Source organism: Labeo rohita, chromosome 20 (genome assembly GCF_022985175.1).
Source record: "Labeo rohita strain BAU-BD-2019 chromosome 20, IGBB_LRoh.1.0, whole genome shotgun sequence".
NCBI classification, from domain to species: domain Eukaryota; kingdom Metazoa; phylum Chordata; class Actinopteri; order Cypriniformes; family Cyprinidae; genus Labeo; species Labeo rohita.
Genome location: NC_066888.1, coordinates 4,860,666 through 4,878,298, shown reverse-complemented (window position 1 = coordinate 4,878,298; position 17,633 = coordinate 4,860,666). Strand labels below are relative to the sequence as shown.

General features: G+C 34.2%; 1 protein-coding gene across 1 annotated transcript; it reads left to right on the top strand.

Moving 5' to 3' along the window:
* Positions 1 to 956: 956 nt before the first annotated feature.
* ints7 (integrator complex subunit 7) lies at positions 957 to 17,402 on the top strand. The gene is made up of 20 exons (XM_051092215.1): positions 957 to 1,202; positions 1,421 to 1,550; positions 1,888 to 2,034; positions 2,255 to 2,392; positions 3,944 to 3,990; positions 4,097 to 4,296; positions 5,938 to 6,060; positions 6,145 to 6,262; positions 6,369 to 6,503; positions 6,625 to 6,722; positions 9,254 to 9,493; positions 10,597 to 10,734; positions 12,290 to 12,496; positions 12,642 to 12,836; positions 12,966 to 13,069; positions 13,866 to 13,934; positions 14,242 to 14,374; positions 14,491 to 14,589; positions 16,443 to 16,628; positions 16,768 to 17,402. The coding sequence occupies exons 1-20, from the start codon at positions 1,109 to 1,111 to the stop codon at positions 17,065 to 17,067; spliced, it is 2,901 nt and encodes a 966-aa protein (XP_050948172.1). The 5' UTR covers positions 957 to 1,108; the 3' UTR covers positions 17,068 to 17,402.
* Positions 17,403 to 17,633: the final 231 nt, after the last annotated feature.

Sequence of the window (17,633 nt, the reverse complement as noted above, 5' to 3'; positions counted from 1 at the left end):
TTTCAGCTTTTTGTCATAACTATGAGTATGACTTCTGTTAACAAGTCTAATTATGTTACTTTTAATGTATTTGTAAGAATGAAAATTTCTGATGTGAATCAAAAAACAACGATCAATATTACTGCTATTTTATTAATTAAAATTCTCATTGTCTATGAATAATATTAAATAATATTTATATTAAAGAATATTTTATTTTATTTAAAATAAATAAAATATGTATTATTATACTGTGTAAATGAAGGTAGACAGACAGACAGACAGACAGACAGATAGACAGATAGATAGCATAACTATATTTTTGAAAAATACATTACAAATAAATGCTTTTTTTAATATAATAATGCTTTGACTTATGACTTAATATACTTATTACTTTAGCTTAATATACTGACATAAAAGGTCAGTTATGAGCTAAAAGGTCAAAATTATGACAGAAAATCAAAAAATGTAAGATACTAAGTCATTATGAGATTAATAACCTAAATGATGTCTTACTAAGTCATAATTTTAAGTCAAAAAGTGGGGCTGTTTATCTTACAATTTCAGCTTTTAATGTCATAATTATGACTTTTGTTAAAAAGTCTAATGAATATGATTTCTGATGTGAATCACAAAACGATCAATATTTTACTCATTATTTAAATTGTTCCTGATCTATGAATAATATTAAATAAAATTTATTTCAAATTAAAGAATATTTTACTTTATTTAAAATAAATAAAACATTTTATATACTGTGTAATTAAAGGTTGATAAATAAATAAATGTAACTGTGTTTTAAAAACTACATTACCTAACCCCAACATTAGAAAAAAAAAAAAAAAACTTTTTTATCAGCAGACTGAGACTAATCAGAGTTCACGCCAACGGATAGGCCACGCCCTCTTCGGGGCCGAGCACGCTTTCGGTCGTTATCGCTTCTAGCGTTCTGTGTAGTTCAGCGGAAACCGACGTAACATCCTGGCTTTGTCTGTCACGTGACGTGCACTGCAGCCGGGTCATCCGCTTCAAACTTAATGCACCAAGTCTTTCTAATCTAAGGAATAAAATACTGAACTCAGAAACAGTATATCATTTCACATCTTTCTCAATCTAATAATAAATAATGTCGCTCTCCGCAGCGCGTTCGTTTCTGTCGGAAGCTGCTTATGGCGAGCAGGAGCTGGACGCCAATTCAGCGCTGATGGAGCTCGATAAAGGTGCCTCTTATAAACACCACACTCTCACACACGTGTGTGTTTGTTTACTGCATGGTTGTGTGTTATGATGAAATGATACATACCTTATACATCATCTTTTCATCTGATAACGGAGTCATGTGTTTATTTATATATTTAGATAGAATGAAGTCTGTAGAGATAATACCACAATAGCACGTTAACTTATCTTAACAGTCATTATTTTCTCAAAACTAAAGGTTTAAGGTCCTGTAAACTGGGTGAGCAGTGTGAAGCCGTGGTCCTTTTCCCCAAACTCTTTCAGAAGTATCCCTTCCCCATCCTCATCAACTCTGCCTTCCTGAAACTGGCAGACATCTTCAGACTTGGGTAATTATGCACATTAAATAAAATAATCACATCTATCAGCTTATCTAGGGCTGTCTATATGCTGCTATTACCTGGCTTTCTGAAATACTTGCTTCTGATTGGTTAATTACAGTGGTCAAATATTTCTGAATAATGACATTTGTCCAGGACAACACTGCAGTATTAACTTACTGTTCATCTTGAGATGTTTTCTTCCAAGTTGCGCTCGTGTTCTGTCTGCCTTATGAAATGTGCCATTGCATTTGTTTACATAAAATGTATCTGGAATTGAAATGTATTTAAAGTTTTGTACTGAGTGAAAAGGTATCAATCTATAATTTCCCCTCTGTCAAATTAGAAACAACTTTCTGCGACTCTGCGTGCTGAAGGTCACACAGCTGAGCGAGAAACACCTGGAGAAGATTCTGAACGTGGATGAGTTTGTCAAAAGAGTGTTTTCTGTCATTCATAGCAATGATCCTGTTGCCAGAGCAATAACTCTCAGGTACTTTCAATTGCGGGTGTTTTTCTGCTTGCGCTTCCTCAAAATATTTTATTTTATTTGATAAAACTCATGCGTTTCTTATCAGCCTCCTATTAATATTTTATTTTTATTATGCTGTCAGGTATTATGTCAAAGACCACCTTTGAAAATGCTTAAGAGTAATAATTTGATTGTATACATTGTCAATACGTATGTTTTTTTGTCTTGTGCATTTTGACAGGATGTTGGGAAGCTTAGCCTCCATTATTCCGGAGAGAAAAAATGCCCATCACAGCATCCGGCAAAGTCTGGACTCTCATGATAATGTTGAGGTAGAGGCAGCTATTTTTGCAGCTGCTAGTTTCTCATCGCACTCCAAGTAAGTGTCTAAGACAGAACGTTGTTGTGCATTGGTGTGGATGCTAGTATAGTTATTGTTATAGTTAACTTTATAGATATCATTCTTGGTATGAACAGGCCTGGACAGAATAATGGATACGATAGAGAAAGAATAGATAGATATATTAAACAATATGTAATTTCTCAACAATATGTCACCCAGATTATTTTATTTTATTTTATTTTATTTTATTTTTGAGTAAATTAAGTGAACACACAAAACCCACATCATCAGAAAAGGTAAACTGTCTGGGAAGTAGTTCTTTTAAGAGTGAGGAATTATAACTTGCTATTAAATATTAGTTGGTGTTAAAAGGAAGGAAATACAGAACATGTAGAAAATTGAAGTACTGTTGGCACTGATACCTGGTAACAACTTTGTAACCATAATTATAATTTTATTTAATTGTAGAAATAATCTGTGTATTTTAGTATTATTAAGATTTATATATATATATATATAACAAAACGCGGACGGAATCGCAGAATCCAATCATAAAAACGGAATTTACTGAATAACGTGGTATGTCACGGAATTTACATGGACAATATCTGCTGAGACCCTCTTCATGAGCATTTGACCGTTCCATTTTAGGAAAACTAGCGTTATATCATATACACACAGAAATGTAAAGATAGACACGGCAGCATATCAAAATAAAATTCCAGCTTAACTTGAAAGCATAGTGCCATATATATATTACTACTATTACTATACTACTAAAATGAAACAAACTTTATTTTTTTAGGGTATAATCACACAACATTTCTTCCATGTTTTAATTTTAATAGTAAATTCCCTTTTGTTTGCCAAAAAAAAAGTTTGCTTAATTTTCAATAATTAAAAGATAAAAGAAATTAATGTTTTATGCCTTCATTTGATAACCAGAACATTTTAAATACACAACACAGAATTTCTCAGGGTAAAAAAACCTTTCATAATGCTATTTTAAGAATAAATTTGATTAAACTAGTATGCATTCAAATAATTAGACATGCTAAAACAGAAATAATTTTTTTTTTTTTTTTTTTAGTTTTAGTCATTTTGCTGTTTGTCATTTATATAAGTTGTTGTTTTTCAATGTCTGTATAGTTTTTATTTAATTTATTTTAGTTGTAATTTTAATTATTTTAGTACACCAAACTAAACTAAGCTAATAGAAGAGAATAGAATAATACAAAAGATACGATAAGTTTTTACATTTAAAAAAAAATGTCACTTAGTGTTTATTTTTTGTGAAGTAACAAGAAAGTTTTTTATGCTTTTAGTTCACTATAATAACCCTGAATACACACAATAAGTTTTTAAATGTAAAAAAATTATTTCAGTTAGTGTTTTTTTTTTTTTCTTTTTTTTTTTTCAATGTAACCAATAATGTTTTTATGCTTTTAGTTCACTATAATAATCCTAAATAAGCACATACAAACACACACATAATAAAGTGGGCTGATGGTTGTTTAGAGTTAGAAATAAGTTTACATTTAAACATGTCAATCATTGTATCTTTTTTTTTTTTTTTTTTTCCCCCAGGGATTTTGCTGCAGGAATTTGCAACAAGATTAGTGAAATGATTCAAGGTATGTGCTGTCTTAAAGTGCATGCTCTTCATTTGCTTCTGATGGTTTGAGTTAGTGCTCTGCAGTCTGACTAAACTGGGGATGGTTTGTGTGTGTTTGCCTGAAGGGCTGGATACTCCAGTGGAGCTGAAGCTGAAGTTGATCCCGATGCTGCAGCACATGCACCATGATGCCAGTCAGGCCTCGTGCAGCAGGGAGTTACTGCAGGAGCTTGTGTCCTCCTACCCTTCCACACCCATGCTCATCGTCACGCTACACACCTTCACCCAGCTGGCCACTTCCTCACTCGTCGATATCCCTGAGCAGGTCAGAGCATGTTGACTGTACTGTTGTCCTACGTTGTCTTAAAGTCAGTATTTTTAACTGGTGTTTGTTTTAATAGTGTTTATGTCTCAAAATTGATCTATTCCTTTATATCTTCGTTATGTTTTTTGAAATACATTACATAATATTTAGAGCAGCATGTGCTGCAAATCACCGATAACTCAAATTTATTGGTTACTGCAATGTATCCACAGTAACATTTTAAACGCGTACTCTACAAACTGGGTCACAGATGGGAACATCCAGTGTAGACAGCTTAATTGATTATAATGGTAGCTATTCAGATGTGACATGACGCAACATAATGCATTTCTGTTTTGAGACTATTGATTTGAACTCATATTACATCATTTGAAGCCATATTTGCATTGATGCTGGATGTTGTTTTTTCTCCTCAAATGATTAAGTCAACTGAAAGACAAAAAAAAATCTTTAAATGAATTTACACTACCAAAAAGTTTTTGAACAGTAAGATTTTTAATGTTTTAAAGAAGTCTGTTCTGCTCACAAAGCCTGCATTTATTTGATCCAAAGTACAGCAAAAACAATGTTATTCCTTTGACTGCAAAGCTGAATTTTTAGCACCATTAGTCCAGTCTTTATGGAAATTATAGAAATTAATTATTTTATTTAGCAAGGATGCTTTAAATTGATCAAAAGTGATAAAGACATTTATAATGTTACAGAAGATTTCAGATAAATGCTGTTCTTTTTAACTTTCTATTCATCAAGAAAATCTAAAATAAAAATCTACTCCGCTGTTTTCAACATAATAATAATAAATCAGCAAATCAGAATATTAGATTGATTTCTAAAGGATCATGTGTATGGAATAATGATGCTAGGAAAGGAATAAATTACATTTTAAATTATATTAAAATTTAAAATTAAAATTAAAGTTATTTTAAATAGTAAAAATATTTCAAAACATTGCTGGTTTGCTGTACTTTGGATCAAATAAATGCAGGCTTGGTGAGCAGAAGCGATTTCTTTAAAATACATTAAACATCTTACTGTTCAAAAAGTTCAATTACATTTATCAAAAGTGACAATAAAAACTCTTGAAGACAGAAAAAAATCAGTTCTTTTGAACTTTCTGTTCAAGAAATAGTTAAGAAAATAGTTTTTGTTTCCACAAAATACTTAGCAGCACAACTGTTTTCAACATTGATAATAATAATTAATGTTTATTGAGCAGCAAATCAGCATATTAGAATGATTTCTGAAGGATCATGTGATACTGCAGACTGGAGTAATGATGCTTTGCATCACAGGAATAAATATGTTAAAATGCAAAACATTATTTTAAATGTTAATATTTCACAATATTTCTATTTTCTTACTATTTTTTTAACATATTAGTACTTTGATCAAATAAATGCCATGATAAAAATAAGAGACTTCTTTAAAAAATCCATGCCAGAAAAAAACAGATAACAAACTTAGACTTTAAATGATAGTATATGTAATATATGTCCGGCAAAAAAAAACATAAAATGTTTCTGTGATATAAAATGGTGATATAATGCCACTGACTGTGATGTTCAGTTCATTCGTCCTTATACAATTGCTCACACTTTATTTCTTGCAATATTTCTTTCTGTTTGTCTTTTTGTCTTGTAGATTCGTCTGCTTCTCCAGTACTTGAAGGAAGACCCTAGAAAAGCAGTGAAAAGACTTGCCATTCAGGATCTCAAGCTCTTGGCCAAAAAAGCTCCTCACTTGTGGACCAGGAAAAACATACAGGTCAGAGAGTCATGGATATTTATGAGACAGCTGGTTCACTTCTTACTGCAGCAAATGTGTGTAATTATAATGGTGTATTTGTAGGTGCTATGCGAATGTGCTCTCAGCACCCCGTACAACAGTCTGAAGCTGGGAATGCTGTCTGTCCTCTCCACACTATCTGGCACCATCGCTATTAAACAGTACTTCAGCCCTACTACAGGTACAAAATCATGGTCATGTTGGCTTCACTAAAAATGCATTTATGCAGGCATATACAAATGATTTCATGTGGTCTGGTTACGTTTCAATTTCTCTGGATGACGCAGGTGAGGTGTCTCCAGCGCCCCGTCACACTGACCTGGTAAAGCTGGCGCAAGAGTGCTGTTACCATAGTAACCTGGCAGTGGCAGCCCATGGAATCACAGTGCTGACCAGTATCGCTGTTTCCTGTCCAGAGAAAGGTTGGTTTCTTCTCACCAAACATTTGATTTGGTTTGTATAGTTTCAAAGGAGATCTATACCATTTAGTCAAAACTAGAGAATATTAAAAAGACAAATAACTAACTTTAAATATTTTGTCAGAGGTCATCCAGCTGGAACAGGAAACAGTGATGGGGATGGAGTCTCTCATTCTGCTGTGCAGTCAAGATGACAGTAAGACTGCGCAGGCCACACTTAAAGTGAGTGTTATTCAAGGATTACAGAGCTTTGTATATGTGCCTTGACCCAACTGAGTCCATATTTTAGTAGTCTCATGGAGCCGGATACACATTGCAGCTTATTCTGGCCAAGAACCGGACACTTCTGTGAAATTTTAGCAATATTTCTAGGGTCCTAGAACGTGATCGGAATCACGGAATCCGCTCATAAAAATGGAATTTACTGTATGACACGGAATGTCACAGAATTTGCCAAATTTGGATGAACCTATCAAAAGTAGGTCAGTACACTTATCAAAATGCGATATAGACTAGTGTCTGTGAATATTAAAACACAAAAATACTGTTTAAATGTCAATCCTGTATGTTCTTCGTGTCTCTGTTTGAATGAATTGTGCCGATGTGAAATGTCGCATTTACTAAAAAATTTACTACACACTTACTGAAGCGCGCGAGACGCTTGCGCTGTTTCTAGCCTGTGCCGCCTCAGTATATGAGTACATTAACACATCTGTAGAAGTGCTCTGAGAGTCACTTTATGAAAATTTTAACTTTATTTTGAGAAAAACTATCGTAATATCATATAAAAACAGAAGCTTAAAGTTCTTCACAGAATTTGGGAAAAAATAAAACAGATTTAACAGGGCCGTATCAGGGCTCTACAGTATGACCATTTCAGTTGTATCTGCATCCTTTCACGAAGTGAAAGTGTAGGGAGAGTAAATATAAGATTTATTATTCAGTGTACTGAGCTTCGTTGATTATAATGGAACTTTGTGAGATTGCGATGAAATAAGATGAGTGACAGCTTTTAATGATTAATGCAACAGTTAAACAAACAAGAAGTTAATATTAAGTGACTTACATTTAGGGCTGTGACGGTCATCGATTGCCACCGTGGTGGTCGGTTGCCACCGGCAGTACTGCACATGACGTCAAAAAAAATCTATAACAAGCATAAAATACAGTGTTTCTGCAACAGTTGTTCTGCCGGGGCCGTGTTTAGTGTCCCCGCCGGCAGCAGCAGCGAGCGCAAATGCCTTCGCAGCTGCTGGAAGAGAGCCGCGTTCAAATGCACACAATAGGCTAAAGCTTGTAAAGCTCCGGGAAAAGTAATTACCATGAATGTGTCGGGGGGGGGGAAATAAGGAGATACTTGAATGAATAATTAATAAACTAGTGTTTTCTGAGCCAGTGTCGCAAAGGTGACGATCCTGACTCGCCATCTGCTTATTGGACGCGCCTTTAGAGAGAAACGCATCTCTACGGATTTTATAATGAAAGAGTTTTTGTGTTTCGATTTGAATTTTTTAGTTTTAAAGTAGTAAAGTAATCATTTAAAGCTTTCTATAGATATATTTATCCTGACTGTAAGGCAAGTATTCGCTGAGTTTCATTTCATTTTTGTGCAGCGCTCCTGTTCAACAGGAAAGTGCATCTTGTTTGTTTTCTTTATTTTTACAAAAGCGCAACATTTTGTTGATATGTGAGTGCACGCAAATAAAATTAGACCCTTTACAGTTCCGGATGATATATTGCGCTTACCTTAATGAGCAAAGATTATGGCATATTTTAATTATTTTGTAAGTGATTGCGCTGGCGCCTCCATATCCTGCAAAGCGCATTTAGCTTCCACTCTCCAACAAATGATTGTATGCACATAATAGCATGCATTTATCTAAGTTAAACGTTTAAAATAACACTGTGATATGCTTGAAGATTTTATTTTAGGTAAGTCGTGATGATTTGAGAAGGAAAAATTGATCAAACATAGGCTGTGATCAACTCACTGCCTGCGTCTGGCCGCATGGTTGTTACTTTAAAAAACCAAAATCCTTATTTTAACAAACCAAAAATGTTTCAAACATATTTCCTATTAAAAACAAAACTGAGCTATTTTAATGGATGTAACAGTGTAATGGGAAAGAGAGAGAAAAGAGTTTTAGTTTCATTTTTTAAGTATCTTTTCACTTATTTAAATCATTTATTATTTCTATATTCAAAATGTAATTTAAAACATTAATCTTAACATGAATTAATGAATTTGATTGCACTCATGCCACCTCCGAGCCTCATTAAGCTTATAAAAATACACCTACAAGCCACTTTTGTGTTCTTCTGTACCACCTCTGTAGTACAAATTAATTTTGTAAATACTAATTTCATTTGATTGGTAATTTATTCTTATTCTGTTGTTTTAAAAATTGACAAAATATGGCATACTTTTTAATAAAGTTAGAAAAATGCCATTACAAAGGTAAAAACAAAATTCCCCTGTAAACCACTTGGCAATATTCACCTGAGATTCTGAGCCAAATTACAGAAGTGTAAAAATGACTTTAGAAAGATGGCAGATGATCAATTATATATTTTTTTACACAGACAGTGTTATGTCTATTAGTAAAATCTGTTGAGTTTAACAATATTTGTTGCAATATATGCCAGTCGTGACCATTCAAACGTGGAAAAAAAACTTGTTATGGCCATGTAAATTCCAGAGATAGTGGACTGTCACTTTAAAAATCTTGAATTTTTATCTTTGTTTTACTCAGACGGCGCTCACCTCTTTGGTGAAGATGTTGAAGAGCTGTCCTCATCTCAGTCAGAGCTCTGTCGAGCTCCTGCTGGCGCAGCTGCACTGCGCGTGCGACTCTGCACGGGTGCTCATGTGTCAGGCTCTGGCTGCTATTGCCACACAGCAGCCGGTGCTGGCAGAGGGAATGCTGGGAGACCTGCTGGACATCTTCAGGGTGGCAAGTCACAGAACATCAGAGAAACAGCAGGAGCTTCTGGTAAGCAAATACAGAAATTATGCCAAACTGTAGTTGTTTAAAGGAGAAGTCCACTTCCAGAACAACAATTTACAAATAATTCTGTCTTCAGACGTAAAGAAATTATGGTTTTTGAGGAAAGCATTTCAGGATTTTTCTTCATATAATGGACTTGATTGGTGCCCCGATTTTGAACTACCAAAATGCAGTTTAAATCCAGCTTCAAAGGGCTCTAAATGATCCCGGCCGAAGAAGAAGTGTTTTATCTAGCGAAACGATCGGTCATTTTTTTAGAAAATAAAGGAACACTCCACTTTCATTGAAAATAGGCTCATTTTCCAACTCCCCTAGAGTTAAACAGTTGAGTTATACACCCCATTCACATGGGGCGTCAACGTTAACACTTCTCATTTACTTTGAATGGAGTGACGTCAAGCGTAGCCGAACTGAATTATGGGTCCGTAGCATCGCGTCACTGCCGTTGCCTATTTTAAACAAAAATGGAGTGTTCCTTTAAGCACAAAAGCTTGTGTAGCACAGGCTCTGGGATGCACGTCCATGACACTGTGTACTCTGGCTCAAAAAGGTACTTCAGAATCGTCCGACACATTGTACCTTTTTGTTTGTAAACAGCGTTTGACTTACTTGCACTTTCTTAGTCTCTGTGCGTTCGCTTTGTAAACACTGGGTCTGTGTTTCCGCCCTACGCTCCGCGTGGCCTTTTGAAGTGATTCAATAGTATGTTGCGTCGTGAACGTGCATCCCAGAACCTGTGCTACACAAGCTTTTGTGCTTAAAAAGTATACAAATTTTTATTTTCAGGAAAAAAGACCGATTGTTTCGCTAGATAAGACCCTTCTTCTTCGTCTTCCAGTCCTTTGAAGCTGCATTTAAACTGCGTTTTGGAAGTTCAAAATCAGGGCACCAATGAAGTTCATTATATGGAGAAAAATCCTGAAATGTTTTCCTCAAAAACCATAATTTCTTCACGACTGAAGACAGAAAGACGATGACAATGGGGTGAGTAAATTATCTGTAAATTGTTGTTCTTAATGTGGACTTCTCCTTTAAGTTTCTTTTTCCCCAAACATTCCAGAATTGTTTGTCTTTTTTGCTTTTCTTAGGTTTCTTTAGCAACAGTATTATTCGTGGCCAGTCAGGCTTCGCTCTCGACAGAGGTCAAGACGGTGATCAGGCAGCAGTTGGAGAATGTGGCCGATGGGTGGACTGTGTACCGCATTGCCAGACAGGCCTCCCGCATGGTGAGCTGGGCTGTGAGGGAGAAGGAAGTCCTTTCTGACTCCCTTAAAAATTCTGTCAGTGTATGCCTTTCTTTCATCTCTGGAACACAAAAGAAAGTATTTTGAAGTGTGTTGATAACTGTTTTGGTTAAAGAAAAAAAAAATAACTGAGACATTTCTTAAAATATCTTCTTGTATGTCTTTAAATGAGATTTCCACCTTTAACAACAGTTTCCTGTAGTGTGACATGTCACACATCTAAAAGTGTTGTATTTTTTAGTCTTGTATACATGGAGTTTTTATGATCACACATTTATCGATTACATGGAAAATTAATCGATAAATTAATTGTACTTTTAAAACTGATTGGCCACACTAGACACTTTAAGTGAAGTACCAAAAAGTTAAAATATGCTTTTAAAAATAAATATTTTAACCTAAAATCTTAATTTATTTGAAAAAAGTGCATGGACCTTTTAAAAGAAATAAGTTAATTTACTTTTTTAATACATTCTCATTTTTTCTTTAATAATAACATTTGTTAACATTTTTGTAATCTATATAATTCCATTGTTTATATAATGTGTATAATTTCAATAATTCATCTTAAACACATATTAATTTGACACTGTAAACCACAGTGACCTATATGTTCATGTCTTGTTGAGATATACTTATGTTTAATTTAATTTAATTTTATGCTTATTATTTAACTTTATTATTATTATTATTATTATTATTGTTAAATTATTTATGTATTTATTGCCTTTTCAAGATTTCATGACTCTTCACTACGTACTGTTACTGTTTTGTGTAATTTTTTTCCTTTTTATTTTAATTGTTTTTTTGAATTCATTTCATTTATTTTTGTTTTATTTCATTCTATTTGATTTTGTTTCATCTCAAAATTTTATTTTATTTAATTTTGTATTGTATTCTATTTCATTTCATTATTTTATTTTATTTAATTTCTTCATTTTATTTTATTGCGTTTTATTTTATTTCATTTTGTTTTATTTTTCACGTCATTGTTGTATTTCATTATTTTATTTCATTTTATTGTATTTTTCATTTTATTGCTTTGTATTTTTTAATTTCATTTCTTTGTTTTATTTCATTAAATTTTGAATGTTTTATTTTATTTCATTTTTATTTTTTTCATTTATTATTTTTTTACATTTATTTAATTATTATTTTTAATTTTCATTTTATTTCATTTCATTTTGTTTTATTATTTTATTGTAGTTCATTTCATTTTATTTCACTTCATTTTATTTTTATTATATTATATATTTATTCTTTTTCATTTATTTTTTTTCTTTTTTCTTTTATTTCATTTTATTTTATTTTATAATTTTTTATTTCACTTTTTCATTTCATTATTTTATTTCATTTAATTTTTCTTTATTTTATTTTATTTTATTTTACTTTATTAGACCGACATGTGACCTAAATAGCTCTTCACAGCTTTTATGACATTTACCCACACAGTTTTCTCTATGTGTTTTTGCTAGCAGCTGAAAACAATGTAAAATGACTCCTTTCCAATGCTCTCCAATTTGTCATTTGTCCACAGGGCTGCCATGATTTTTCTCGAGAGTTGTACCAGAGCCTTCGTACCCGTGTGGCTTCGGAGCACTTCTACTTCTGGCTGAACAGTCTGATGGAGTTCTCTCAGGCGGAGCAGTGCCTCAGCGGCCTCTCAGATGGAGACTACAGTGCAGCCATGAGCGCCATCTCTGAAGCACTCAAATCCTACCAGAAGGGAATTGCGTCTCTCACGGTCAGGATTCACCAGTCATGCTCTTTTTGCTTTCCTGCTTGCTGTCTGTTACCAACTGCTTTTGTCCTTTACTCTGTTGGGTTATATTCATATCAACGCACAGAACAGTTATTTGTGACTGACTGCAATCCTGTTGTGTCTTCAGGCTGCCAGTACGCCGCTGAGTCCTTTGACGTTCCAGTGTGAGTTTGTGAAGCTGCGCATAGACACCCTTCAGGCCCTGTCCCAGCTCATCTGCACCTGCAACAGTCTGAAGACCAGCCCCCCTCCTGCCATCGCCACCACCATCGCTCTGTCCTCAGGCAGCGACCTGCAGCGCTGCGGCCGCATTTCAACACAGGTGCTCAAAAACACATAGAGATCTCTATGCCTACATACTTCATTTGTTTTTAATGTTTCTGCATTATGTTGTCTAAAATTATTTCTAGAATGAGTATGGCATATTTATTATGTTTTTTTATGTACTCAGATGAAATTATCCATGGATGAATTTAGAAGTCTGGCAGCTCGCTATGCTGACCTGTATCAGTCTTCGTTTGATGCCGACTACTCCACCCTCCGGAATGTTGAACTGTATCCTTTTTTTCTTGGAAGACGATCTGTGTGCAGAAAAATGTTATTTTATTTATTTAATTTTTATTTTTAAGAGGTCTTATTGCTAATATATAATTTCCAGTTTCACTGGTGAAATGGTTCTCTTTTAGTTTATTATTCATCTACTATAATTGTACATTTGTATTAATATTATACATTAATTTGTCTTGATTTACCAATTTTTGATTGAATTATTTTAGGATATACGCTCCAAATTTTGCTAAAAAATTTTGAATAATGAATTTTTTGTGGAAACTGGAATGCTTTTTTTTCCTCTGCATTTTCTGATGAATAGAAAGTTCAGTGAACAACATTTATTTGTAATAGAAATGCTTTGTTGCATTATAAATGTCTTTACTGTCAGTTTTCAGTCAATTAATTTAATTGAATTTTTTATTTAAAAAATGCAGACTTAGCCTTCTTTTAAAAAAATAAAATTCAATTAAAAAACTTAAACTTATTTTTTGTAAACTTTTGAATGCGAGTATACATTAATAACTAGATTAAAGTAAATAATTATATATGCTAACAATAATTAATTATTATAGAAGTACTAATTTTACTAAAAATGAGTTTGCATGGTCAGTTTCACTGATATGTTTACATTAGTGGTTTTTTTTTATTATATATATTAGTTATTTGGTTTATATTGTTCTAAAAGTAGCACATTTTTTTCCTTTTTTGCTATGGTTTAAGCTAAATATGGCATTTGCAAGGTCACAATGAATGAAGACCTCATCCTAAGCATCTGTACTTTACTTAATATCTTTCTCAGACAACAGCAAAGCTGCTTACTTGTATCTTATGTTATTGAAGCTTTAATAATTGATCCGCAAACAGCCAGGTAAGAATAATCCAATTCTATCCTTTACCGCTCTCATGTAACTATGAAAATTTTTAGGGTTTTTCCCAATTTGTTCCTGATATGTTTTACTGACCAGATGAATGAATCAGCAGATTCATTCATGAATCAGTAAAATGAATCTTAACATAATACAAATACTTCATTTATTCAGTGTGGGATTACAACAAGCTGTTTGGAAGATTATTAAACACAACACCAACATGAAGACTCATCTGATAACAGATTTCAGTTTTAAAATTTCATTGGCACTCATTGTAATGACATCCATGAGGTTTCTCTGGTTTAGTTTCCAGGAGTTTGGCACACATGGATCAGTACTGGCAGAGAGCGAGTATGAACTGAGAATGCTGGCTGTATTCAATCACGTCCTGGAGGAAGTGGAAAACTTAAGCAGGAAGCACCCTCCTGTCTCTTACCTGGTAGTGTCAACTGTTCCTGTCAGCATTCCATTTGGATTCACTTTTTATGGGCATATTTTGGCTTTCTTTTATCTGTTTCTTACTTTTTTTAAATGTATCTTTTTGTCTTTTTCAAGCACACTGGCTGCCTGTGTGATGCTGTCATAGCCATTTTGAAGGTACCACTGTCATTCCAGAGATATTTCTTCCAGAAGCTTCAATCCACCAGCATTAAAGTAAGTAGTTTGTATTATGCCACTATTAAAAATGTAAAAATTCAAATAATTTAAATTAATAATAATACATTAAGTGAAAAATTAGCTGTAAATTATTTACTGTAACTGTGATTAAAATTGTGAGGGGAAAAAATGTATATATATATAAAATAGATAAATAGATAAATATATAAAAAACAGATATATATATTTTTTTTGGCTTCAAATGTGACTCACCCCAAACTCACAATATAGTGTTGCCTCAGTAAAATACTCACCCCAATAAAGTGATTGGGTCGCCCCAAACTCACACTATTGGTTAGACAAACTAATAGGGTTGTCCCAAACTCTCACCATTGTTTTGACAAAAAGATTTGGTCACCCCAAATTCATGGCATTGGTTGGACAAAGTGATAGGGTTGCCCCAAACTGACAAAGTTGGTTGGACAAAATAATTGGGTCACCCCAAACTCACACTATTGGTTGGACAAAGTGATAGTTGCCCCAAACTGACAAAGTTGGTTGGAGAAACTGATAGGGTCCCCCCAAATTACAGCCATTGGTTAGCCTATGTGATTGGGTCACCCCAAATTCACGCTGTTGGTTGGACAAACTTGATAGCGTTGCCACAAACTCAAGCCTTTGATTGGACAAAATTATTCATTCACCCCACACTTATGCCATTGATTGGACAGTGATGGGTTTACCTGAAACTCATGCCATTGATTGTACAAAATGATTGGTTTACCCCAAAGTCACGCTATTGGTTGGACAAACTGATAGGGTCGCTCCAAACTCAAGCCATTGATTGGACAAAATAATTCAGTCACCCCAAATTCATGCCATTAATTAGACAAAGTGATTGGGTCACCCAAATCTCAAGCCATTGGTTGGACAAAGTAATAGGGTTGCCCCAAACTCAGACAGTTGGTTGGACTAAATGTTTGGGCCACCCCAAATTTACACCATTGGTTAGACAAATTAACAGGGCCGCCCTAAATTCACACTGTTGTTTGGACAAACTGACAGGGTCACCCCAAACTCATGCTATTGATTGGAAACATGATTGGGTCACCTCAAACTCACACTGTTGGTTGGACAAACTGATAGGGTTCCCCCGAATTACAGCCATTGTTAGCCAGTGTGAATGGGTCACCCCAAACTCAAGCCATTGATTGGACAAACTGATTCAGTCACCCCAAACTCATACCATTCACTGGACAAAATGATGGGTTCACCCAAAACTTGTGCCATTAATTGGACAAAATGATTGGGTTGCCCCAAACTCAAGCTATCGGTTGGACAAACTGATAGGGTTGTGCCAAACTCAGGCCACTGATGGGACAAAATGATTCAGTCACGTCACCCCAAATTCATGCCATTGATTGGACAGTGACGGGTTCACCCAAAACTCATGCCACTGATTGGTGGAAATCAAGCTACATTCCAGTATCTAAACACCACAAAGCACTGTTACTCATTTCTCATTAGAAGAGAGTGTTTACATACTCTACATACTCATAGGGCCACTTAATTCAGTGTATCTAAAAGTCCAACAGTTGGCCGGAAGATTTTTTATTTTTTTTATATCAAAAAAAAAAAAAAATTACAAAAACGAAATATTACAAAGACTAGTCATTTTTAACTTCATATACTTTACAGTTCAACAGTATTGTAGTGATATTTCTTAATTTATTACATTTGCATCATTAGATATAATAATAATAATTATAACATTTAAAATAAAGCAAAAATTGCCATTTAGAAAAATGTTCTGTGCCTTTTCCTCCTTTACTTTTCATAATTTCATGCTGTTTATGATTAGGTCCTCTAAGTAACATGAATCTAACATGATAAAATGCTGTTTGTTTCAGCTTGCTCTCTCTCCATCTCCTCGTACACCAAACGAGCCAATCCCAGTGCAGAACAACCAACAGCTGACTTTGAAGGTGGAGGGGGTGGTGCAGCACGGCTCCTCTCCAGGCCTCTTCCGCAAGATCCAGGCCGTCTGCCTCAAAGTCAGCTCTACTCTACAGACAAAACCAGGATCTGATTTCAAGGTCAGTTTAACTAACAGTCCAAAACATTCACATTTTGGCCACATTGTTGGTCCCCCATTAATATGTTTCCAGCAGTAATGTTGTATGCTTTTTGTGATTTTTTTTTTTTTTTTTTTTTTTTTTTTTTTTTTTTTTTTAGATTCCTCTTGATTCCAAGACAAACGAGATTGAACAGAAGGTGGAGCCTCATAATGATTACTTCAGTACACAGTTCCTGCTCAACTTCTCTATCCTGGGCACTCACTTGGTGTCTGTTGAAGCCTCGGTTGTAGACACCAGTGGGATCGAATGGAAGACGGGACCAAAAACCACCGTATCAGTAAAGTCACTAGAAGACCCTTATTCCCAGCAGCTGCGGCATCAGTTACAACAACAGCAGCAGCAGCAGCAGACCGGCCCACAGCCGGGACCCCCGAGGAACATCTGTCCCCGCCCGTGACCTCCAACCCTCATCAACTTAATACTGTATATATAATGCTGATTTATAAGCTTTCTAGTGTATTGTATGAGTAAACCACTATCTGGTTTCCTTGTGTAATAAAAAATAGGCTTACATTTTTCTTCAGTTGTACACCAGAATAAATCTCAGTGTAAATGCTTAATAAAATTACTAAACTAAAATACAAATTTGCGTTTACTGTACCATGTGTCTCCAGACTTTGTTTTGCTCTGTTATGGTGGATCAGGTGAATACTAAAGGAGGATTTCCTTCAGAAGTAAGTGCCTGTAACAGTTTTTTTTTTTTTTTTTTTTTTTTTTTTAAACCAGGTACAAATTAATTTGTAAACCCGTTTCTGCCACTGAATAAAAAAATTAAAAAGGTACTTGCGAATAGCAACTTTTTACAGAGTTTTTTTTCTCAGAATTAAGGAATAAAAATTTGATTTAACTCATTGTTGTGTGTTAAAAAAGTCAGAATTGTGAGTCACAAACTACAAAGATGTAAACTTGAAATTCTGAGAAAAAACGTTTTCCGAGTTTGTCTCACAATTCTGACTTTATAAC

Excerpts from the sequence above, each read along its gene's own strand:
- ints7 (XM_051092215.1), top strand. The coding sequence starts at position 1,109 with ATGTCGCTCTCCGCAGCGCGTTCGTTTCTGTCGGAAGCTGCTTATGGC. Across the intron at positions 3,991-4,096 it reads GATTAGTGAAATGATTCAAG|GGCTGGATACTCCAGTGGAG; the intron begins GTATGTGCTGTC and ends GTTTGCCTGAAG. Across the intron at positions 13,935-14,241 it reads ATTGATCCGCAAACAGCCAG|TTTCCAGGAGTTTGGCACAC; the intron begins GTAAGAATAATC and ends TCTCTGGTTTAG.